The sequence below is a fragment of the Phocoena sinus genome, chromosome 1 (assembly GCF_008692025.1).
Source record: "Phocoena sinus isolate mPhoSin1 chromosome 1, mPhoSin1.pri, whole genome shotgun sequence".
NCBI lineage: Eukaryota > Metazoa > Chordata > Mammalia > Artiodactyla > Phocoenidae > Phocoena > Phocoena sinus.
Window position 1 is genome coordinate 11607262 of NC_045763.1, and position 24981 is coordinate 11632242.

General features: G+C 50.6%; 1 protein-coding gene across 1 annotated transcript in view; it reads left to right on the forward strand.

Annotated features, from left to right (window-relative positions):
* The window catches only part of KAZN (kazrin, periplakin interacting protein), a 464439-nt gene that overhangs the window by 423946 nt on the left and 15512 nt on the right, over window positions 1–24981 (forward strand). The window contains exons 9-10 of the mRNA XM_032654524.1: window positions 18931–19136; window positions 19519–19637. Of these exons, the coding sequence (XP_032510415.1) occupies window positions 18931–19136; window positions 19519–19637 (325 nt within the window). The remainder of the gene's footprint in view (window positions 1–18930; window positions 19137–19518; window positions 19638–24981) is intronic.

Genomic DNA, 24981 nt, shown 5'->3' on the forward strand with positions numbered 1-24981 from the left:
TCAGGATGGCCCAGGGGTCCCAGGAGCTGCCCCACACCTGTCCCCCAAGGTTATGTGGCTGCTGCTATGTGCGTCACTCAACCTGGGCTCCCAGGGAATCCAGGTGTAGTGGGGCTGCATCAGATGGGGTCATCAGGCCTGTGACAATATGAGTTTGAAAGTATCTCGGAATTCTCTCGCGTTCCAGTGATTAGGACTCCACACTTCCATTGCCAGGGCCCCGGGTTCGACCCCTGGTCAGGGAACTAAGATCCCCCAAGCCGCCTGGCATGGCCAAAAAAAAGAAAAAAGAAAAAAAAAATTTTAATTAAAAACTTTTAAAAATAAATAATGTCAACTGGCCCTCTCACCAAAACCCTGCATTTCCTCCCAAACATCCTACCCCAGCCCATCTGCTCTGAACAAATGACTTTTTTTCAACTCAAACCCCACCAGGTGGGGCAGAACGTGCCACACTCCCCTCCCTCCCACTTGTTCCCGTTTTCCCACTACAAACCTGGTACTGATAAAGAATCAAGCGGGAATACATATAATTAACTTTATCTTATAAAAGGATAGATTCATAAGTTTATATATAAAAGAATGCCCTATAAACTTAAAAATAACTTAGAGGTTTGACCTTGACTGTATGTTAGAAGTTGTTTAAATATCTAAGTCATAATGAAGTGTCACCATATAAGCAGATGGAGGGTATACATCCTGATGGCAGCTAGGGTATGAAGAATGCATACCTGAACCACAACTGCATGGTGTCTTAAAGCCCAGTTACTGAATAATCTGCAAATATGCAGCCCTGCACTCTGCATCCCCAACAAACTGAATCCTCAAGAAAATTATCCCAAGAGGATTGATCTTTAAGAAGCAAAAATAGTAGCAATTGAAAACCTTGACCTTTCCTTCCTGGAAATGGCAGGAATCCTATTCCCTAGCACATCCCCAGGGAAGTCTTGTGATGTTGTCTGACCAGGTGCAGCAGCCATGCTTCTGAAGCAAAGTCCCTGGAAAACAATGGCTGACTGCTCGTTTGCATTTCTGAGTTTCAGGTTTTGGAAATCTTTGATTGCTTTCTTAATAGGTTACCAGTAGCAGTTAATTGCACCCAAATAAGAGAATCTCAAATTGCATACCTTGCTCCATCCGGAGGACCCTTGCAACCCACCAGTGGCACCAGGACAGGCCTGGGTAATCATTCCAGCTCTGGCCCAGCATCTGATTTCAAGCAAGTCGTTTAACCCGTGAGCCTCAGTGTTCTCATCTATGAAGTGGGTGTAACAGCCCTTTCCTCCTTGTGGGCTCAGAAATGCCAGCTGAATGTGTTTTGGAGCCTGGAAAGCACTGGCCCCAAGGCTTGTGTTCTCCAGGATTTGAGTGGATTTAAGTTCAACCAGAGGTAGGAAAAAATTGTGGAAACAGCTTGACATACATCTTGAGCCCGAGGGTGACTTGATCAAAACTTATCCCTGGGGCTGAAATCAGGGCATCCGGCTGCCTGAACCTGACATTCCTCCAGCTGTGTGCACAGCCCTTGGAGTCCAGATTCCCTTCCACTGCTGCTTTGTGAGAGAATTCTGACTTCTCTGCCTTGGAACAGGGAGGGTTTGACATGTTCACCCCTAGAATCCACCAGCTCTGAAAACATTCTTTCTTGAGTTCGAATAGAAACATACTCTGATGTGGCTAGCACAGAGAAATTTAAACCATGGGAAGCAATTAGGCTGCCCAAGGCTGGGTTCTTGAGGCAGAAGCCCCAAGGGTCCCCCCAGGGTGGCATGTTTATAAGGAGACGTGTGTCAGAGCCCAAGGCCGGCCTGGTCTGGCAGGGAGGAGTGCATCGAGCCCTTTGCAGATACCCACTCATATAATCCTTCCAACAACCCTCCAAGATAAATACTGTTATTGTCCCCATTTTACAGATGAACAAACCAAGGCACCGAGAGGTGAAGTTCTTGCCCAAAGTCACACAGCTAGGAAGAGGCAGAACCCGGATTCAACTCCAGCACTCTGGCTCCAGAGTCCATGTTCTCAGTAACTGTGCTATGTAGCCTCTGATCAGCCACTGGCCCCCAACTTCTCCCCCAGGGACAACTGACCAACAAGAAACTTCAGAGAACTTGAGGAAGCCTCACTAGCCAAGTCCTGTACAGACTAGCTCTTTGGGGCTCAGTTTCTCCACCCAACAGAGGAAGAAATTGGAATATGCAGGGGTTTGCAAACTGTCTTCCATGGGGGTTCCTCAGAGGTCCCTCAAGAGGTGGCAGGCCTCCAGCCCCACCTTCTACCAGAAGCTCTGCTCTTATCTGTTACACACTGGACCTACATTCAAGAGTCCATTGGAAGGATCCCATGATAGAAAAAAAGTGAGCAGAGAGGAAGAGAATGAGAGAAGGTTTGAGAACCATACATAGATCAGTAGTTGTCAAGCCTTGAGTTTTAAGGATACAGATTCCCAGGCCCCACCCACACCTACTGAATTAGAAGGTCCAGGGTGAGGCCCTGGGATCTGTGACCAGCTCCCCACTGTGGACTCGGTTGCAGGAGGTCACATGGGGCAATGGCCGAGGGCAGCATCCTACCCATGGGCTTTAGCATAGACTTGCCATGAGGAAGCTTCTCCAGGGGGCCTTCACAAGGTAGGTGAGGCTTCTCCATGGTGCCCCAGTGAGGGAGGAACCACACCCAGGTAAGACCCCAGGCTGCCCCCAAAGCAGAGAGCCAAGGGGACTGGCAGGTGTGAGTACCTGCTGCCTCCCGAGAAGCCTCAGAAGCCCCCAGCAGTACCCCTATTAGAGTCACAGAGAGGGTCGCAGGTTTTCCTAGAGGCACACAGCCAGGAAGTGGTGGGGGCAGAAGTCAAACCTGGCTGAATTCCGAGTCCTAAGCCTGGCACCCACCATCTCAGACGTTACCTGACCTGTGGCTGACAGAGGCTTCTGACAAGCATTGGGTGGACCTGCCGGCTTTGGCCTGGGGCCAGTGGTGCCCCTGGACCCAGATGATGAGCCCTAAACTGGGAGCAAGGCAGCTCAAGCCGTGTTCCGTGGAGCGGTCTGGGGTGGAGCTGCTACCAAGGGGCCTGGCAGTGTTCTGCCCAGACCCTGCCCTCAGGTTCCAGAGGAGGCCTGGCCTTCTCCACTCTGGAAGGCCCACCCACCCCCAGCCCAGCGCAGTCAGGAGCCCCGAGCCCAGCTCTGGACTCCAAGTTTCCAGCTTGGCCAAGGACTTGCTGTGTGACCATGGGCAAGTCAGTCTCCCTCTCTGGGCCTCAGGTCCCCTCTAAAACAGGCCAGGGCAGTAGTTACCCACTTGTGGCCTGTGGAGTCTTAAGAGTCCCAGTGTCCTGGGCCACCTCCCCGACCACACTCACTGCCCTTCAGCCCAAATCTCCAGTTTATGTATCTCACAGATACAATTTCATTTTGACAAAAGTTCTGCAACGTGAAGGCAGTGGGAAATCCACAGCTTAGGTCTAAGCTCCCTCCAGCGCCCTCCAGGACAAGAGGAGGCACAGGCTGCCTCAGGCCTCCTCCTGCCCCAGCCTTGTGGAAAAGTCACTCGCTGAGGGCAGCCCCGGACTTCCCTGCTCACCCCTCCTCCTCATCAGAGAGAGATGGTACAGGCCCCTTCCCTCCTCAACCCTGGCAGAGCTGGGAAGTGGGGGCCACTCACGGGCCCCCCAACTTCTGAAAGCCTGCAAGTCGAGGGCCGGAGATCCTCCCAAGAGGCCATGCGCAGCCCCTGGATGAACCACAGTGAGACTGCGTTGAACAATGCCACTCGCAGTTCACAGCCCTTTACACTTTACAAAGCCCTTTCACAGGCAGACTAGGGTCAAGGTTAAGATGTAGATTCTAGGGACTTCCCCGGCAGTCCGGTGGTTAAGACTGCGCCTTCCAGCGCAGGAGGTGCGGGTTCGATCCCTGGTTGGGAGCTAAGATCCCACATGCCTCCAGGCCAAAAAACCAAAACATAAAACAGAAGCAATGTTGTAACAAATTCAATAAAGACTTAAAAAAATGGTCCACATCAAAAAAAAAAAGATGTAGATTCTGGGCGAACTCTGGGTTCAAACCTCAGTCCTGACATTTACCACCTGGTAACCATTTTGTGCCTCAGTTTCTTCAGCTGTACACGGACAGTAAGATTGTCAGAGCAGCTGAAATGAGTTACTACGTATAAAAGGCTCAGCTCAGGTAGCAATAAACGTCAGCCACAATGATGATGGCAATGGTGATGGTGACGACGATGATCCCATTTCGGCCTCTCACCGGCCCCATGAGATGGGCAGAACAGGCCCCCTTTGTACAGATGCCAAGTATGGCTCAGGTTAGTTCAGCAACCTTACCCCAGCCGCCAGGGCCAGCCCAGGTAGAGGGCCGGACAGAGCAAGAGTCTTAGAGCTGAGAGGGCTCTTGGTGGCCTCTCGCCAACCACCCTCACAGCACAGCCAGGTAGGGCATCAGTGGCCAGTTCTGGAACCCAAGGCTGCTGACTCCCAGGCCGGTGCCCGGAGCTGGCACAGGCCACAAGACTCAGCTGGGGGAGAAAAAAAATCCCTGGGTCAATAAGTTCTAGAAACAATGAATAATATCTCCAAAATGAACATTAGCTTTTCAAGCCTCTAGCAAGTTCTACAGTGAAGAAAAACATTTCACTGCTTTCCACCTCGTGTTTCCCAAACTTAACTGACCACGGAACCATGCCTTTGAGTCTGGTTCCGTGAAGTGCTCTGTGGGGCTACAGGGATGGGTGGCTCCTGCAGCCCCCTTTATTCTGTGCTTGGAGATGCTGAGTCAGTAATTCTTTGGTGACCTCTAAGTGGCATGGTTTAGCCATGGAAAGTCCCCATGGCTCACGTGGGATTCCTGTGGGCCTTAAGAAGTGAGGTGAGCCTGGCGCAAGGCCGGGTGGAGTGGGGATCTCTCTCTGCGTATCTGCTTCGCTCAGAAAGAAGCTGGGTCAGTGCACAGCATCTGCAGAGGCAGAAGGGCCCCCGCAGATTGGCTGAGAAATGCCAGTCCCAGGTGTTTGTTTTGCTGCTGTCCCAGGTGTAGGCAGACGGCCGAAACTATTGCCACAGGGTCCTGGGGCGTGGAGAGGAACGGGCATGCCATCCTGCCGGGACATCTGGCCCACCCGCCCTGTTCCCCCTACCAGCTCTGAGCTGCCTAATTGCCTTCCCTGGGACAGGCCAGCAATGTTGGAGTCACATCCAAACTGGCCCCATGTCTGCCCAGTGCCAGCTTCCTTCCTTGTTAGGAGGCTGATGTCTCTGGGGGTGGCATGGAGCTCATGGTCGGGGGCACGCGGGCCAGGGAGGGGAGAAGGCCCACTCTGTCAGCGGTCACTGCGGGGACCAGAGCTGTGGCGGCAGGAGAGGGAGCTCTCTGCAAGGCGGAGGGAACCTGAGGGCTGCCCACAAACCGAGTGTCAGAGACTGCAGCGCGGGAGTGCGAATCATTCCCAGGTCCCCTCCGTCTCCTCCTGTGTGTGCAAGAAACACACATTCATTTTAGTGAGAGTCTGAACCCAGCAGAATTGATCAAAACCAAGCAATCAGGGAGGGGTGTCGAGGAAGGACCCAGGCTTTGGAGCCAGATCTTTGGGTTTGAGCCAGCACTCAGCCAGGGACCCTAAGCCAGTCACTTAGTCCCCTCTGCACCTCAGTTTCCCCCTCTGTAAAATGAAAATAAGACTGCCTACCTCACAGGGCTGTTGCAAAGATGGAATCAGAAATGGGTAGAAGCGTCCGGCATGCGGCAGCTGCCTGTCCCAGCACTGCAGGAGATTCAGGAGACAGGAAGCTGGGGCCAGGGAGACGAAACACAGGCTCTGGGGCCCGGCTGTGCCCTGTGCACACAACCGATGGTGTTTCTGAGCTCGACTTTCCTCATCTATAACGTGGGCCTCTGGGAACCCGTGTCCACCTCGAGGGGGAGGACGCAGTGCGTTCACACCCACGCGTCGCGAAGCACCAGGCAGTGCTGTCCTGATGCGGAGGCCTCCGGGGGCGAGCAGAGTGACCGCGGTCTCTGCTGTCTCAGATCAGCTCTGCGGGGCCCCGCTGCAGAGTGCTGTGGGTGAGGATGACGAGGACCCATCTCTGTGAGCACCCTCACAGCCAGCCCTGGACTGGGCTCGCACACGCCCACTGAGTCTAAAGGAAGCAGCCTTGCTGGGCTCTAGTGCTTCCAAAGCTCCTGGTTTTTCAAGAGAAACCAAGAATGTCATATAATACACCCCAATTCTTTAATATTGGCCACTACTTTTGTTTTTAAGTTTAGTGTCCTTTAGGAAAAAAAAATGCCACGGCCCCAGTATGTCTCCAGACCACCGGCTTCGCTACCTCCCTTCTGGACTCTCTCTGTGGGCCGGTCCAGCCCTGGTGGTCCTCGTCTTCCCCTTGACCAGTGATTCCCAGGCCATAGGTGCCCATTTCATTGGACCATGTCCTCCTTCACCAGAGGGCCCTCCTGCCCTTCCCTCCCTGGACAGCCAGGCAACAGGGGGACCGCACTCATTTCTGACCCCGAGCAGTGTCCCCAGGGCTTGGGGTGTTAGGGCAGAAGTGGGGGAGCTGCCCTCAGAAGGCTGGAATCAGCACCGGAGCCCCCAGGGGCCCGTATGGCAGGCAGGACTCGGGGTCAGACCGCCTGCAGCCTGAGAGCCTAGCTAAATCATTTCTCGTGGACTTGGCCGGGTTCCGTGGGACTCAGAGATGGAGAGGGTGTGGGCGAGGGAGCACTTCCGGTGAAGGTACTGATGGACCTGACAAAGGGGTGACGCTCTGCTCTCCCAGAAATTTCAGCAGGATGCATGGTCATAAGTGTGAAGAAAGCCATAAGCTGGAAACCCAGGGATATGGAGAGGGGGTCAGGCTGAGGACTGAGGACAAAGGCTGGCTGCTGGGGGGTTGGGGGCAATGATGGAAGCCAGGAGAGAGAAGTACAATATGATTTGCTGACCTTCACGGAGGGCCTGCTGTGCCAGGTGTGTGTAGGCACTCTACACATGCTCATTAAGTCATTCAACAAACACTGGCTGACCACTTCCTATGTGCCAGGCCTAGAACTAAGGGCTGAGGGTGCAGATGTAAATGATGAGATGACATAAATTATTCTAACACAGTCCTCACCAAAATCATATGAAGTGTGTGTTGTGTTATTGTCTCACCCTTACAGATAAGGAAACTGAGGCCCCAAGGGGCAACATAAATGGCCCAAGGAGACGTAGTCAGCGACAGAACAAGGCTAAGAATTGGGGTCCAGCAGACTATTGCACTACACCACTTTCCAGGCAGATATGAGTGAAGATGATAAAACCGTGAGCCATTAGAACAATCTAGTCCTGGAGGGAGGCAGAGAAGAGGTGTCACAATTAAAGGAGGTCATCTAAAAGCGGGGAGAGGCTTATTTCTCCAAATGAGTGGAAACTTCCTAGGATGTTTTGCCTTGTGCCAAGGCTCTGGCAAACATATCAGTGGGTTTGAGAGGGGTGTCAGTCCGCAGTGAGCATGGTGGCCACCAGCCCTGGCTCCAGACTCCGCCAGGGATCGTGTTTCAGGATGCATGACGAACAGCCATGGCTAGCACCAGTTTTCTCCCTGACATTTCCTATAGCATCTGAGTTGCAAGAAGGCCCCCAGCACAAGCCTCACCAAAGTGCTCTTCATTTTGAAGGAAGTTAACCGAATACCGCCCTTAAACATCTTTGCTGTTCCTATTGCCCTTTGGGCAAGAAATAAAGTCGCTCGCCCCTGGTGCAGGAAACTTCCAGGAGGCACTGTGAGGCATTTTGAGGAGGCAGGAGGTCAGACAGGTGCATCATTCGATGAGGATGATCCCAAAGGAGGCGCTGCCTCCAAAGGCCACGCCCAAGCCAGAGCTTCACGGATCTGACTCAGCTGTGGTGCCCCGGCCCAGCGAGCAAATGGACTGGGTCTCACGGCCAACACAATGACCACAGTCCATGTGGCTCATGGAAGCAGGCTGAGCAGAGATGTCCTGAGGCCCACAGGGGAGCTGGGAGGGTCGGTGAAGGGAAGGAGAGGCGGGACTGCAGATCCATTAGGGGTTCTCAGACCCCACAGCTATCCATCGCCTCCAGCTTTGCCTCTAAGAACTGCACCGACACAAACTTGTACTGTCCCTACATGGGCATGTGGAGAGAACCCTCCTCCTGCCTGTGGCCTTAAAGAGGCCCCTCGTTTCTCACAGAATTCACCTTTCAGGCCCATCCACCAACAGAGAAGTTGGCCAGGAAAGCAGGTTGAAAAAGAGAACTAGCTGTGGGAATACCTGGGGAGGCCAGCAGCCGGCTGGAATACTTTCCTGGTGGAAGCAAAAAAAGGGAGGAGACATCAGCTGCAAGTTAGAGTCTAAGAAGGACTTTCCCAAATGTGGGCACTATTCAGCATTACAACAGGTTAGCAAGGAGGAAAAAGGAACGTTTCGATACATTTTTTTAAAGCATACAGTAGTTGTCATTGGATCATAGTATGTTTGCCTTCCCTGGACCTCTTCTGAGCGTCTTCCTCCGAAGTCTGTAAAATTAGAAAGTACTTGCCAAGCACATACCTGGGAAATGAGCCTTGTCGACTCCACCAAGTCAATTCCCTGCTGCCTTGGAAAATTCTCAGGGGGTGGGGAGGAGGGGCTGGCAGGAAGCATGGCTGGAGGAGGGTGTCCTCTGAGGCTGGGGGCAGGGGACCTGTCGAGCTGGGGACAGACACAGTGAGCGCAGCTTAGGCTCAAATGAGGGGAAAGGGAAGTATGCGGGCGAGTTTTAAGCATTAAGTAGTTATCACTGATGAGAGCAGAGCTCTGTGGGCTTTTTCCGGGTACCACATGGTTTAGTGTATTTGAAGGGACACGTTGGGTGGGAGTGCCATCAGCTTTTAGCTCAGGGCCTCCAAAGGCCTGCTTGGCTCTGGGGTCGGGGTGTTGGGGATTGGTGGCAGCCCACCTGGGGACCTGCTGTTGACCCCGCAGCTGCACAGTTAGTGACTTGATGCCGTTTAGACCACGCTGTCCGGTCCCGGTGGCCCAGGCTCAGAGGGCCTGACCTTTGCACTTAGTATTTCACGGGAGTTGTGACCGGGCGCTGGAGCAAAGCATCTCCCTCCAACACAGCGGCCGTTATCAGGCCATAAAACATCATTTTTTCACCTTATAATGCAGTGTTTAAAAAATGAGAATTCAGCGTTTGGCTTGAAAGTGCTGGCAGGGGCTCCCCTGCCACTGTCCGAGGGCAGGGAGTATAGATGGGAGTCGGCTGTCGGAGCAGGGCTGGTCTGAGGACAGAGGGGCCTGGGGCGAAAGGATGGGGAAGCTGGGAGCAGCCATACTGCATGCTCACTGGCCTCTAGTGGGTGGAGGCTGGGGATGCTGCTAAACACAGACGGCCCCCACGACAAAGAATGGTCTGGTCCCGAACGTCATTCAGTAATGCCAAGGTCAATAGGCCCTGAGACCATGTGTACATTCAAGGAACCAGCATCTTGAGGCGGCCTAAAGGAGGTGGGGCCAGCAGGAGGTGAGCCTGGAGAGGGAGGCCTGCTCCCTCCCTCCTCACCTCCCGTCCTACCTACCTTCTTTTTTTTTTTTTTTTGCGGTACGTGGGCCTCTCACTGCTGTGGCCTCTCCCGTTGCGGAGCACAGGCTCCGGACGTGCAGGCTCAGTGGCCATGGCTCACGGGCCCAGCCGCTCCGTGGCACGTGGGATCCTCCCGGACCGGGGCACGAACCCGTGTCCCCTGCATCGGCAGGTGGACTCTCAACCACTGTGCCACCAGGGAAGCCCCTGCCTACCTTCCTTTAACCAAAACGTACAGAGCCCCTTCTGTTCCAGGCAGCAGTGGGCTGGAGCTCATACAGGCTCACAAACTAATTTCCAGCCCCATGCCCAGGGGCATCCTGCTGGCAACTGAAACTGGCCACAATGGGCATATTTACACCACAGAGATGGGCAAACAAATGCTATAAACCAAACACTTTTTTTTTCCCCCCCAAAGCGCTTTTTTAAAATACGAGAGCTGGTTGTTAAACATTTACTAGCACACCACTGGTCTGGGCCCTTGCTAGGTACCAGGGATACCCAGAGAGCAGAACGGGGCCAGCTCCTGTCCTCGTGGAGTTGAGATCTAGTGGGAAGCCAGACGCCCATCAAACAATTACACGATCATTAATTACCTTCAGCTGTGAGAAGTGCAGGCTCGGTACCTGGAATGAGAGCTTGTGTGAGTGTGGTTTGAGGGCTGTGGAGGGGTGTGTGTTTCAGGGGGTGACTGACCTATGCCAGGTGACCAGAGAAGGGGTCCCCGGAAGAGGCGACATTTAAACAGAGCCCTGAAGGCTTCATAGGAGTTCCGGCAGAGGAGACAGCAGCAGACCACCTTTCAGGCAGAGAGGGGAGCAGGCACAGCTGATTGGAGATGGTGGGTGGGAGAGGCAGGAGCACCAGGGAAGTGGTCCCAAGAAGCCCAGGAAAGGGGTGACAGACCGAGGAGAAGCTGGCAAAGTCGGCAGGGCTGGGCCACACAGAGCCTTGTCATGTGAGGAACTTGGCTTTTATCCAGGGAGCCAGTGAAGCGTGTTAAGCAGACAAGGTCCCTGGGCAGATTCAGATGAAAAGCAAAGCAAAGTGGTATTGTCCATCCCCTTCCCATAACTTGGGCTTTTACCACCACTAATGGTATTAAGCAACACCATGAACCAGGCCTGGGTAATAGAGATGGAGAGATTTGAACACTGACTCAGGGGTTCCCTTCAGGCAGGGCAGGTGGACAGACCCATGCATGGCAGTGCCAGCAGAACGTGAAGAGTGCTGCATGGACAGTTCACACAGCAAGAGGGGTGTCCAGTCAGGGCAGTGTGGAGGAAGGCAGACTCTGGAGGACCTCCCACTACACCTGAAACAAAGCATACTTTTCAATACATCGCTGGCCTCATCAAAAATCAGGGAAATTCCTAAGGCACTTCCGTCCAAAAATAAAAGGCCATGAGCCAATACCAGGACAGGAGCAGTAAGTGATAACCAAAGGGAAAAACTGGAGTTTGTCCTGGACACAGATGCTGATATCAGGACCAGTGACAGGGGAGTAAACCTTGGGGTGTGCAAAACGAAGCATCAGAAACTGTGACTCTCTCATTCTTCCAGGGCCTCTCTGATGGGGGTGGAGTGGTCCCTGCCCCCAAGTATCATCCCCACTCCCTATCTCCTCCCCACCCCAGCAGAAGCAATGTCCATCCTCTCAGGAGGAAAGCATCTCTTATTTAGAACCTAGACAGTCCCATAATAAGATCAAATATGAGTTCAGCATGCATGAGAATCAGCAGAAACAAACAACAAATTTGGACCCTCCAAGCCCTCTCAGATACAGTAATGATCAATACCAAATACAACATAATATGTATGCAATATTTAAGGAAATGTAAGATTAAATATTTAAGGATATTTAAGGAAATGTAAGACATCATAGACTTGAACAAACAACAAGAGACTATCTGGAAAGACCAGACGAACTTGAAAAAGAACCAAATAGAAATTTTAGAAATGAAAATATATATATATAGTTGTTAACAAAACAAAACAAAACAAAAGATGGGTTAAACAGCAGACTAAATAGCTGAAGAGAGAATTTTTTAAATGGAAAATATGTCTAAGGAAATTACCCAGACTGCACTGCAGAGAGATAAGTTGATGAAAACCATGAAGGAGAAATCAGAGCTTTCTGGCCCACTACAATAGCCACTAGCCACATATGGCCATGTAACTTATATTTGGATCAATTAAAATTAAATTAAATTTATAACTCAGTTCCTATGAGCACATTTTTTTTTTTTTTTTTTTTTTTGCGGTACGCGGGCCTCTCACTGTTGTGGCCTCTTCCATTGTGGAGCACAGGCTCCGGACACGCAGGCTCACCGGCCGTGGCTCGTGGGCCCAGCCGCTCCACGGCATGTGGGATCTTCCCGGACCGGGGCACGAACCCGTGTCCCCTGCATCGGCAGGCGGACTCTCAACCACTGCGCCACCAGGGAAGCCCCTATGAGCACATTTTAAATGCTCATAGCCATGTGGCTAACAGCTGTCACACTGGACAATGTATATTGCAGGCAGACCTCAAAGATGTCATGGGTCGGGTTTCAGACCACCACAGTAAATACCACGATAAAGTAAGTCACATGAATTTTTTGGATTCCCAGTGCATATAAATGTTATGTTTACACTGTGCTGTACTCTATTAAGTAAGCAATAGCATTATGTCTAAAAAACAGTGTACATACCTTAATTTAAAAAGACTTTATTGCTATCAAATGCTAACCGTCATCTAAGCCTTCATCAAGTCGTAATCTTTTTGCAATAGTAACATAAAAGATCACTGATCACAGGTCACCATAACAAATGTAATAATGAAAATGTTTGGAATATTACGAGAATTGCCAAAATCTGACACAGAGACGTGAAGGGAGCAAATGCTATTGGAAAAATGGTGCTGATAGACTTGCTTGATGCAAGATTACCACAAACCTTCAATTTGTAAAAAAAAAAAAAAAATCAGTATCTGCAAGTACAATAAAATAAAGTGCAATGAAAAAAAAGGTATGCCTATATACATGTCCATTATCACAGAAAGTTCTATTGGACAGCACTAGGTTATAAGATAGGGAAGACAGTCTAACCTCAGAAGGAGAGCAAACAGAGAATGGAGAAGAGGTAATGGTTGAGAATATTCCAAAAATGAACCCACAGATGCAGGAAGCACAATTTATATCAATCAGGATAAATAAAAAGAAAGCTACCTGTAGCCACATCATAATGAAACTGAACACCAAAGAGAAACTCTGAAGAGTAGCTAACAAAAAAACTATCAGACTGGAGCTGACTTCTCATTAGTGAAAAGGAGAGAGAGATAGTGGAGCAATGTTTTCCAGTGCAAAGAGAAAAAAATAACTGTCAGCCTAAAACTATGTACCCAGCAAAGCTCTTTAAGAACAAGGATGACATATAGACTTTTTTCAGATAAACAAAAGTCATAAAAGCTTACCACCAAAATAATCTTTATGGAGGAACTTTTAAATCATGTTCTTCAGGAATAAGAAAAGTTATCCTAGAAGTGAGGTCTGAGACACTAGAAGAAATGATGAACAAAGAAACTGGTAAACATGTAGGTAAATTGTTTTAAGCAAATATTACCAGTATAAAGTAATCATGATGACAATATCTAAATTGTAGGACTTTTTTTTTAAAGGATGGAATTAAAATACTGGACATGATAGAGTGTAAGTCAGGAAGAGCGATCAGAAGTGATATGTTTTAGGGCCTTCACTGGTGGCGCAGTGGTTATGAATCCACCTGCCAATGCAGGGAACACAGGTTTGATCCCTGGTCTGGGAAGATCCCACATGCCGCAGAGCAACTAAGCCCGTGCGCCACAACTACTGAGCCTGCGCTCTAGAGCCCGCGAGCCACAACTACTGAAGCCCACGTGCCTAGAGACCGTGCTCTGCAACAAGAGAAGCCACTGCAACGAGAAGCCCACGCACCACAACGAAGAGTAGCCCCCACTCACCACAACCAGAGAAAGCCCGCGTGCAGCAGTGAAGACCCAACACAGCCAAAAATAATAAATAAATAAATAAATTTATTTTATTTTTTAAAAAAGAAGTAATATGTGTTAAATAACTCTTACTATTTAGGAGAGGGCATTAAGATATTGATAACCCCAGGTTTTAAGTTAAATATGCATAGTACATCTCAAAGAGTAATCATTAAAGAAGGTTCTAGAACTTCAGCATACATCAGAATCACCTGGGGGCCAGGAGATCTGGGGTGGGCATCTAGAATTTTCACTTCCAACAAATTCCCAGGTGTTGCTGCTGCTACTGGCCCAGGGACCACACTTAGAGAACTACTGAACCAAAAACAGAGAAATAGGGTGCTTCACTTCCAAACAAACAGAGGGGGTAAAATGGAATGAAAAAACAAAAATCTTCCATCCAGACTAGCTCTGCCCAGTAAAATATAATGCAAGCCACATATGTGGTTTTAGATTTTCTGGTAGATGCACTAAGAAGTAAAGAGAAACAGGTGAAATGAGTCGTAGTAATGTATATTTTTTAACTCAATATACCCAAAATATTATCATTTCAATATGTGACCAATATAAAAATTATTAATGAGATATTTTACATCTTTTTTTGTACAAAGTCTTCAAAATCCAGGGTGTATTTTATACCGTGGACACTTCTCAATGGGGACTAACCACACTGCAAACGCTCAATGGCCACATGTGGCTTGTGACTACTACACTGGACAGAGTGGGTCTAGACTGTGAGGGACATGAGCCTGCAGAGGACAGAGGTCCCGCTCAATCACTGAGCACACACTGTGTGCCAGACACCGGGTTGAGCACTCTGTCCACATCATACATCATCTCCTTTCATCCCCACACAGACCTGTGAGATTAGCTTTATTATCACCCCATTTCACAGATGGGGAAAGCGAGGCTGAGAAAACTGAAAACACTTCCCCATGATCATCTGGCTGGTAAGCAGCAGAGCTGGGCTTCACACCAAGGTCTCTCACAGTCCACTGCCACCTCGGAACCTCAGGGTTTCTGTAAAGGATTTTCTATAGCAGGCCAGATAGTAAACATTTTAGGCTTTTGGGACCAATCTGTCACAACTACTCAGCTCTGCTATTGTAACAGGAAAGCAGCCTTAGACAATGTTTAAGCCTTAGCCTTAAACAAATGAGCATGGCTGTGTCCCAATAAAATTTTATCTAGGGAAACAGGTAGAGGGCTGGATTTGGCCCTTGGGCTGTAGTTTGCCAACCCCTGTGCTAGGCTAGCACAGCTGCCTCTGTAGGCCCAGTTTGAGGGAGAACTCAATGACTAATTGCTGAGGTTCTGCAGTGCATGCATGTCGGGGGTGGTTGGGAGGGTGAGACCCTCTCCTTCCAGAATCACCATAGCCCTCCTGGTGTCCGGAAGGATCCAGAGTGGCTGCTTGTTGCTGGTACCGCCTCAGAGTCTGCCAGGGGCTCGGTCAGCCCCTCTAACTCCCCAGCCTCCTCTGAGCTTCTGGCCGTAAACATGAGTTATTCCCACTCTCAGGGCTGAGACAGAGGGGAAATAAAAGCCAGGACTGATGGAATCCCAGACATAAAATCTGGCACCATAACGCCTACATTTTGGAAATTGCCTTTAATTAACGGTTTATGGCCGCAAAGACTCCCCCCACCCTCCGTCCTTCTGCAGCATCTTCTCCTTGGCGTTCAAGTCCTGGGGGTCGGGGTGGGGAGGGGGTGAAAGAGGTGGGCTGGTAAGCAGCTGTCTTTTCTCAGAAACCAAAATGTGTGGTTTGCTCATATGAACCCAGCTTGGCCTCTGGCATTCCTGGAGCCTGGACTCCATAAACAACGTGAACTGAAAAGCCAGCTCCCCGCACAGGCCCGAGGCCTGTTAGCTATAGAATAACCTGCACACACTCACAAAGACACACCAAGCTCAGGAAAACACACACTCACGAGTGTGTACACACACACACACCCCGGAAGTCTGCTTTTTCTCTTTGTCCACTTATCTGTCATTCCCTCTCTACTCAGTCTCTCCAGCCTGTTTATCTTCTTGTTTTTGTGTCTCTGTAACACTATTTCTTCCTGAAGGTTTGCCCTTTGAGTCTCTCTTTCATTCTCTCTCTCTCCTGTCTTTCCCCATCCTATGCCCCTTGATCTCCCTTACTGGGGACACATAGCCAAGCACCACAAACACACCCTTAGCCCCCACCTTGGCACAGAATCCACAAATTCGCCCCTTCCCTCACAGGTGCCCCCTCCCAGCCAGGCCAGAGTCTGACTGGGATGATGAACTTCTGCCCAGGTGGGCTTGACAACAGGTGGGACTGGGTTCCCTCCCTAAGCACCTGAACTGAACTCAAATCACATTTCATCCCAGGAATGCAGGGAGGACTGAGGCAACGACTGCTAAATTCTAGGTGTAGCCAAAAAAATTGCCCAAGCCCCAGGGGAGAAGCCCTTTATTACCAATAATAGTCACCCTTGACTGAGTGCCTACTATGGCTTCACATTCAGAATTTACAATAGTCATGCTAACCTAGGCGGTAGATATTATTATTGAATATTATTCCCATTTTATAGATGGGAAAACTGAGGCTTCAAGAGGTAAAGGAATTTGCCTAAAGCCAAAGTCTATTCAACTCCAAAGCCTGGTCTCTTCCCACAGGGCTGGTCCAAACGGACAACATGGGCTGTGTCTTGAGATTTGGGGTAACCAGATTGAGCCACACATGGTCTCTCATCTTCCCAGAATCATGAAACAGAGACAGGACTCCACTACAGGAATAAGGCAGAGGTTCTCAGCTCTCTCCAAGCAAAGAAGGACACCCTGTTTGGGTGCCAGTGGTCAACACCTGTAGGACCCAATCAGAAAGGCTTCCCTGCCAGCCAAGCCTGTCCTTGGGAGCACGGTTCCAGCAGGAGGGGACCCCTAGGCTGAGGTCTGTGCCCTAGCCAGGCAGCTAGCTCTCTTACCAGGCAAGGTCTTGGAGCCCCCAGGCAGGGCTGCAGAGGCAGCTGCTCTTTCCGCATTCCGGGGCACCATGGCAACACGTGTGCTCAGATTGGCGACCTGCACGTAGTCTGTGCCATCTGCTGTTTTCCGGGCTGGGGGGTGCGGGGGTCGCCTTCCGTCCACCTGAGAAGGGAAATATAATGATGCTGCAGTGACCTCTCACCCCTACCCATCCAGTATAGATAGGTCCCATCACCACCACTGTCACTGAGTCTGCAGGGCAGCCCAGAGAAGGAGGCAGAAGGCCGGGAGCAGCCTGACAACTTGCAGGGGTGGAAACTGAGGCACGAGGCACCATCTCTGCCCACCCAGAGTTAGATTGCTCTGCCCAGTGCCCTGCTGGACTAGGGGTGGCATCTTTCAGGCCGGGTGACTGTGGGCCCCAAAGGGCTCTTGGCTGGGCAGTTAGAGGCCCCCAAGCATTGGGGAGAAAGGTTTCGGTGGACCTGGGATGAAGGAGAAGTGTGTGGCCGCCAAGCTGGTATAGCCATTTCCCAAGAGTCATCCAAGGTGTTTCAACAGAGGGAGGCAAGGGAACTGGGGGAAGGGGCTTTGTGACTTGAAAAAGTAAGATTTCTAGGCTGTGTTTTTTTTCAATTTCAAAAATAATACAGTCAATGCAGAAAACTTGGGAAATAGAAAAACATGCACACACACTGTCACACTCACAAGTGCACACACACATTCATGCACAATTACCCATCACCCCTTTCCAGAGGTAAAGACTTCTAACATTTACCCACCTAGTATAATATAATACATTACATATATATGTAATACACATAATTATATTATATATAGTCATTTTTTTTTAATGTGGTTGGGATTACATTGTACGTGCTATCTTGTACTGTGCTTTTACACTTGACAATAGATTGTGAACATTTTCCCATGTCAAAACTATTCTCCTGGGCTTCCCTGGTGGCGCAGTGGTTGAGGGTCCGCCTGCCGACGCAGGGGACACGGGTTCGTGCCCCGGTCCGGGAAGATCCCGCGTGCCGCGGAGCGGCTGGGCCCGTGAGCCATGGCCGCTGAGCCTGCGCGTCCGGAGCCTGTGCTCCGCAACGGGAGAGGCCACAACAGTGAGAGGCCCGCGTACAGCAAAAAAAAAAACCTATTCTCCTGTGACAGATTTTTAAATTAATTGCTTATATTCCAACATATGAATGGAGCATCATTCATTCAAACTCCCATCCATAACCATTTATACTGCTTCCTAATTTTTTAATTTTTCCAATTTTTTCATTATAAACTTATACATGTTTATCATGGAACTTTGATGATACCCAGAGTTATAGCAAGAGAGACATAACCTCATACTTCCAAACTCAGTAACTATAACATTTTTGTGTTCTCCATGCCCATTGTTTTACTATGTGCCGATTTGATGGATACGCATTTTTTACATATTAGAATGATTTATAATATACAATACAATATAGGGTCATTTCAAATCAGGCTTATTCTTTAATACTTGTCATCTCTCACGGTGTTGAGTTTGTCCATTTGGGTTTTCATTTAACCCTGCTTTAGAGAAAGATTCTTTTCCCTTCTCAGTTGACTCTTCACCACCTGAACTTGGTATATTTATCAAGTGTTGATGCAGCTGACCACGGATTCAGGAATGGGGTTGGAAAATGCTGGTGGAGAGACGTTTTTGTCTGTGAGGGCCACTCCAGAAACAGGCTTCGGTGTGTTAAGGAACAGAGCTGGGGCTCCATTTATCCTAAAAATATAAATCACCCAGTTGCCCAAAGATGGCTGCCTTGGCGTTGTTTACAATAGTGAAAAATGAGGGACAACCCAGGCCCATCAACAGGCAGCGGGTGAAATAGACTCAGCATCCCTTTGAGGAATGCTGTGCCTCTCTGCTGAGACGGAAGGGTGTCCTCCGCCGTGTAAATGAGAACAGCATATTACAAAACGGAACACATCATGTAAACGTGGGGACCTGTGTTTGTAAGCGTAGGCATTTGTGTATCCCAAAGACCATTTAACTAAATACTAGTAGCTGCTGTCTCTGGGTAGCATAGGATTTGGGGTGATTTTCACTTTCTGTATTATTTTTATTCTTTTCTGGATTAAGTTTTTAAAATTCTTTTCTTTTAGAGGGCACAGATTACTTTGGACTGGGGGAGGGGCAGCAAAACAAAACAAAAGCCGTTTGGATTCTGAAAAGAAGAAATGCGTGGGGGGAAAGACATCCCTGCCCACCCCCTGCATCCACTGGGGTCCAGACTCAGGGGGCGCAGCCTGCCCAGTCCCTGCCCCCTGCAGCCCTTGCCCTGCCCCTCACCCCACTCCCCAGCCCGGCCCTCTTTGCTTGTGTGTTGCAGACTCGGACAGCCAGTGCAGCCCCACGCGACAGAGCCTCAGCCTGTCGGAGGGCGAGGAGCAGACAGACCGGCTGCAGCAGGTGGAGCTGGTCAGGACCACGCCCATGTCGCACTGGAAGGCCGGCACCGTCCAGGCCTGGCTGGAGGTGGTCATGGCCATGCCCATGTACGTCAAGGCCTGTGCGGAGAACGTCAAGAGTGGGAAGGTAGGGCACCTGCCGGACCCCCGTGCGAACGCCCCCCTCCACCATCCCATCCTCTGGGTTAGAGGAGCTGGCTGAACTGGGTTCAGGCTCCAGTAAACCACTGTGTCTCTCCGACAAGGCACACAGCCCTTCTGAGCCTCAGCCTCCCTGTCTTTAAAATGGGACTAACCTTCCCTTACCTGGCTGGAGGGACGCAGGGCAGGACTAGCGGGCCCTTTCAGCCAGGTCAGCCGTCCCACCGCCTGGCCTCATGGAGCAGTGGCTGGAGGCGAGGTGGCTGCAGAGACGTTCCCGGGCCGCGCGCCCACTGAGGGGAGGGGTGCCTTGGGTCCCCGCCCCCACGCCTCCCTTCTGGCGCTCAGTCCCCACCTGCCCGGCGCAGGTGTTGCTGAGCCTGAGTGACGAGGACCTAGAGCTGGGCCTGGGTGTGTGCAGCTCCCTGCACCGGCGCAAGCTCCGGCTGGCCATTGAGGACTACCGCGACGCCGAGGCGGGCAGGAGGTGAGCCGGCGCCTCGGCCCCGGGGCGGGGAAGAGAGCCCACGCGAGACCTCGCCTCCTCGGGGGTGGAGCGGGCGCTGTGAGCTGGGCCAGGCGGGAGGAGTGCCAGGGCCCGGGACGCCACTGGGCAGGGGCCCGAGCACAGCCTAGCCCCACTCTGGGCCGGCCCTCCCAGTAGAAAGATGGAGAACAAACTCAGTGAGGCCGCAAATGCCCTATGATCTCCCCGGTGCGGGAGTCAGGGGGCTTCACGCCCCCCAAAACTCCTCTGTCTGGGAGGTGGGGCAGCCCCAGTGGATCTGGGGAATTTGGCCCAAATGTGTGTTCTGCCTACTCCCACCTCAAAGCCCAGCTCTTACCATTCCAGGTAAGAGCCTAAAGCAGGGAGGAAGAGAAGAAATGGGCCTGGTTTGGGGCCCGGTGGGAGGGGGCGTCTATCAGCAAGCGCACCTGGGAATGGCTGAAGATGGCCCATCAGGTGTGTCCCCAGCGCGGCCGCCCTGCCCCCATTGCTCATTACCCCCCAACCCCCCTCCCGCCTGCCTCTCTCCTGACCTTTGTGAGCAGGACTTATTGGGGAGCCCCTCTTTCACCAAGCAGCTCCAGGGAAAAGGGAAGAACCCCTCCCCCAAGTCCTCAGAGTGCAGGATGGGGGAGAGAAGTAGCTGGTAAACCTGACACTATCTGTTTTGCATAATTATCTCCTTCACTGGTTTCCCCAGCATTTTTGTGCAGTTAATTAATCAAACCTGATGGTGTGTGCGATTTATTATTTGCGGAAGCGGCTTTGTGGATTAAAAAAAAGAGGGGGCTGGAGGTAGGAAAGAGGCTGGTTTAGAAGCAGGCAAAGCAAATTCCTGGGTGTCCCAGAGAGTGATTCCGAGGTGACAGGAAATAGAGGTGAGATAGGATCAGATAGCTCAGGCAGCAGCTCACAGCAAGCAAAGCCAGAAGGCGCTGGGCGCTGTCTGCAGGTCTCCTAGACGGCAGGGCTGGGGTGGGGGAGGGGTGGAGGGGTGGGGGAGGGGTGGAGGGGTGGAGAGTTGGGGACACGGGAGAGCAGGGCAGGGGCTTGCAACCCAGCTGAGCTTCCCCTCCTGGGGGTCCCACAAGCACCTCACACTCACCACCCACCCCTACCCAGTGCCTTCCCCCAATCCCCGAAAGCTCACCATCCTGGGCCATCCAGGCTAGAAACGTCTCCCAACCCCTCCCATTCCCAACATGATCACGGTCACTTGAACAGGGTGGGGCTGTCCACCTCACCTCTCAAAAATGTGGGATCGCTGCCCAAGTTCCCCCCAAATTCAGCAGACCCTTCAGAACCTCGTAGCGCCTGGAAAGGGATGGATTCAACTCAGCAGCCAGATGTGAACGGATTTTGAAAGCTTATGAGAGCCATAAGCAGGACTGTTTCCAAAACCACGGCCTGAGCATTAGACACCCAGGGCCTCCTAGAGCAGGGACGGCTCCATTCCCTAAGGAATCCTGGCCTGTGACCTTGCCCTCTGTGGGACTTGGTTTCTCCACCTGTGAAGTAAAAGGGGTTAAATCAGGATAGTGGCTCTTTAACTGTGCGAGATCATGGCCCCTTTGAGAATCTAATAAGAGCTTCCGAAACTTGTCCCAGAATACACAAAACTTCACAACTTTGCATTCTGGGACTCTCTGACCCACCTGTGGAACTTTGAGGGGGCTGTGAACTCTAGGGTAAGAACCCCAGTGAGGTCATCTTTGAGAATACATCCTGTGTGACTCTGGGCATGACATTGCCTTCTCTGGGCCTGGCTCCCCTTACTTCTAAAATCCTGTCCATCACGTTATGGACATGATTTTATTTGACCATCACAACATCAGGGCAGGATAGACATTCTTACCCCCATTTTAAAGGTGGAGAAAGTGAGGCCAGAGAAATAATAGACACAGAGTCACACTACAAAAGATCTGACTTCAAAGTCAATTCCCTTTCCACTCTCCCAAGTTGCCTTTGTGTTCAACACATCAACGATGTAGCTCCTGCTACTATTATTTCTGGAACACTCAATGCATCCCAGACCCTGTGCTAAGGACTTTACCTTCTCTTATCACTTTTAGCCCAGGAGGCAAGTAGGAGTAGCCCCATTTTACAGAAGAGGAAACCGAGGTACAGAGGCACAAGGTCTTTCATCTAAGGCTGATGGAGCTAGAGTGGCCTCATGTTTTCTGTGCTGAATAACGACCCAGATGACATTGAAATTCTGTGCCCAAACTCGGATTTCAGGATCCAATTTGGTCCCAGTTTGTGGAGGGCGCAGTGTCAAATTTTATAAAATGTTTGAATTACTTTTAAAATCATTCTGTTTTATTCACCTTCGGCGCTTACGGTGGCTCACACCAACAGCTGGGAAAGTGTTGCCAAGCTGAGGCCCCATGGGGACAACTTTAATGGAAAGAGAACCATTTGGAAGGGCAGGAGTGCATTAATTATCAGCATGCAGAGGGATACTGCTGATTATAAATGGGCCCCCTCCCACCCCACACCCCACGTCTGGTTGCACCATTGATTCGCTGAGCAGACCCTTCCTTCAGATGGGAAAGAAGTCTTCTGGTCTCCATCAAAGGCCCAACAGCATCTGATTCAGAGACCGTGAGCTTCAGCCCCTTTCCCAGGGAAGAGAGCAACGACGGCTGGGCCTGGGAAGAGTCCATCTGAAGTGACGAGGCTGGAGCGGGTCACCCAGGCACCTTCTCATCCCAGATGGGAGCTTGTCTTGGGCCAGAAGGTTCCAGCTCAGGAGCTGGGTGCTGGGCAGCCTCTGGGAAGCCTGGAGCCGGTGCCCCCCTCGCCCAGCCTTGCCCTGTCTTCCTTGCACTGGACTCTAAACCAGAAGCTGTTGGGCATTAGCTCTGAGCCAGGTGGGGAGCCTGGGCATTCGTAGACACGCCACACCCGTTCCTGCCCTCCAGGAGCTGATGGTCCAGTGGACAGCTGGCCAGACGAGCAGCAATTACCCAGTGTGACAAATGCGAGGACTCTGAAGAGGCTCTGGACACAAGGAGGGTCTTGACCTAGCACAGGGGTCCTGGAAGGCTTTGGGGAGAGCCATATCTCAACAGAGTCTTGCAGGAGTTAAGCAGGTGAAGAGGGTAGGGTGGAGAACAGCCCAGGAGGCCGGGAGGCCCTGGCCCTTGGGGGCAGACCCAATGGTTCTGGGTGGCCGAGGGGCGGGAGGAGGGCAGCGAAGCCGGGAGCCCACCTTTCTGCCCTCAGTCCTTCCCATGATATGTCTGCTACGCATTCGGCACTAGGCTGACTCAGAGCCTAGAAACCACAGTCCCTGGGCTCAGATAATTCATTTGTTAAGTTCCTGTGTGATCGGTGCTGTGAAGGGAATTGCTAGAGGCAGAGCAGCAGGTCAGAAGGCAAGTTCAGACAGCACAGTCAGAGGCAGCCTCTGCAAGGTGGGAGCTGACACCTGGGCGGGGAGGGGAGAACCTGGGCAGGGCTGGAAGGAAATGGGTGCTGGGCGAGGCCGGGACCCCCACCCGAGGAGCAAAAACCTCAGGGCATCCCCGAAGTGCTTCCAGCCCAAGCCCAGTGGGAGGGGGAGCCCGGACCTGTGAGGTCACCCCAAGGACTTCCGATTTCAGATTTTATCCCTGCAAAGGGGCGCCACAGGAGAGTTTCTTTGTTTTATTTTATTCAGATCTGCTCTGTTCTTTTTTCCCTCTTTTACTGGCTTTTTATTGTGTTCCCACTCCTGGCTTATGAGCTATACTTTTTTGTGTTATTTTTAATTATTGCTCTATAGTTTACAATACACAGAAAGCTTAACACTATCTTCAAATAATATTATACAACTTTGCGTGTAGTGTAACATGCTTTTTCCTCCTTCCTTTGTACTATGTCTCTATATATACATATATATATGTATATCCTCCATAATACATGGTTATTATTTTTCTTTTAAACTGGCCACTATCTTTTAAGGAGATTAGCAAATGAGGAAAATATTTACCGAGATTATTTACCATTTCCAATCATCTTTTTAAAAAAATTTTTATTGTGGTAAAATACACAAAATTTACCATCTTAACCATGTTTAAGTGTCCAGTTCAGTGGCATTAAATATATTCATATTGTCGTGCAACCATCACCACCATCCCTCCCAGTAACTCTTTTTTTTCTTTTATCTTTTTCTTCTTTTTGCGTTACGCGGGCCTCTCACTGTTGTGGCCTCTCCCGTTGCGGAGCACAGGCTCCGGACGCGCAAGCTCAGCGGCCATGGCTCACGCGCCCAGCCGCTCCGCGGCACGTGGGATCTTCCCGGACCGGGGCACGAACCCGCGTCCCCTGCATCGGCAGGTGGACTCTCAACCACTGCGCCACCAGGGAAGCCCCCTCCCAATCACTTTTTTCATCTTGTAAAACTGAAACTGTACCCATCAACACTAACTCTCCATTCTCCCCTCCCCCCAGGATACCTGCAACCACCATTCTACTTTCTCTAGGAATCTGACTACCCTAAGTTCCTCATATAAGTGGAATCACAGAGTATTTGTCTTTTTGTGACTGGCTTATTTCACTTAGCATAATGTCCTCAAGATTCATCCATGTTGTAGCAGATGAGAGAATTTCCTTCCTTTTTAAGGCTGAAAAATATTCCCTTTTATGTATGTAGCCCCTTTTGCTTATCTGTTCCTCCATCAATGGACACTTGGGTTGTTTCTACATTTTAGCGCTTGTGAATATTGCTGCAATGAACCTGGATGTACAAATATCTCTTCAAGACCCTGATTTCAGTACTTTGGGATATATGTTCGGAAGTGGAATTGCCGCATGATACGATCATTCTATTTTTCATCTTCTGAGGAACAGTCCTACTGTTTTCCACAGCAGCTATACCATTGTACATCCTCACCAACAGTGCACAAGGGTTCCAATTTCTCCACCTCCTTGCCAACACTTGTTTTCTGGGTTTTTTGATAGTAGCCATCCTAATGGGCATGGAGTGGTATTTTATCACAGTTTTGATTTGCATTTCCCTCACGATTCGTGATATTGAGCATCTTTTCATGGGCCTATTAGCCATTCTTTTTTTTTTAATTTTTTTTTAATTTATTTATTTTTTTAACATCTTTATTGGGGTATAATTGCTTTACAATGGTGTGTTAGTTTCTGCTTTATAACAAAGTGAATCAGTTATACATGTACATATGTTCCCATATCTCTTCCCTCTTGCGTCTCCCTGCCTCCCACCCTCCCTATCCCACCCTCCCTATCCCACCCCTCCAGGCGGTCACAAAGCACCCAGCTGATCTCCCTGTGCTATGCCTATTAGCCATTCTTATGTCTTCTTTGGAGA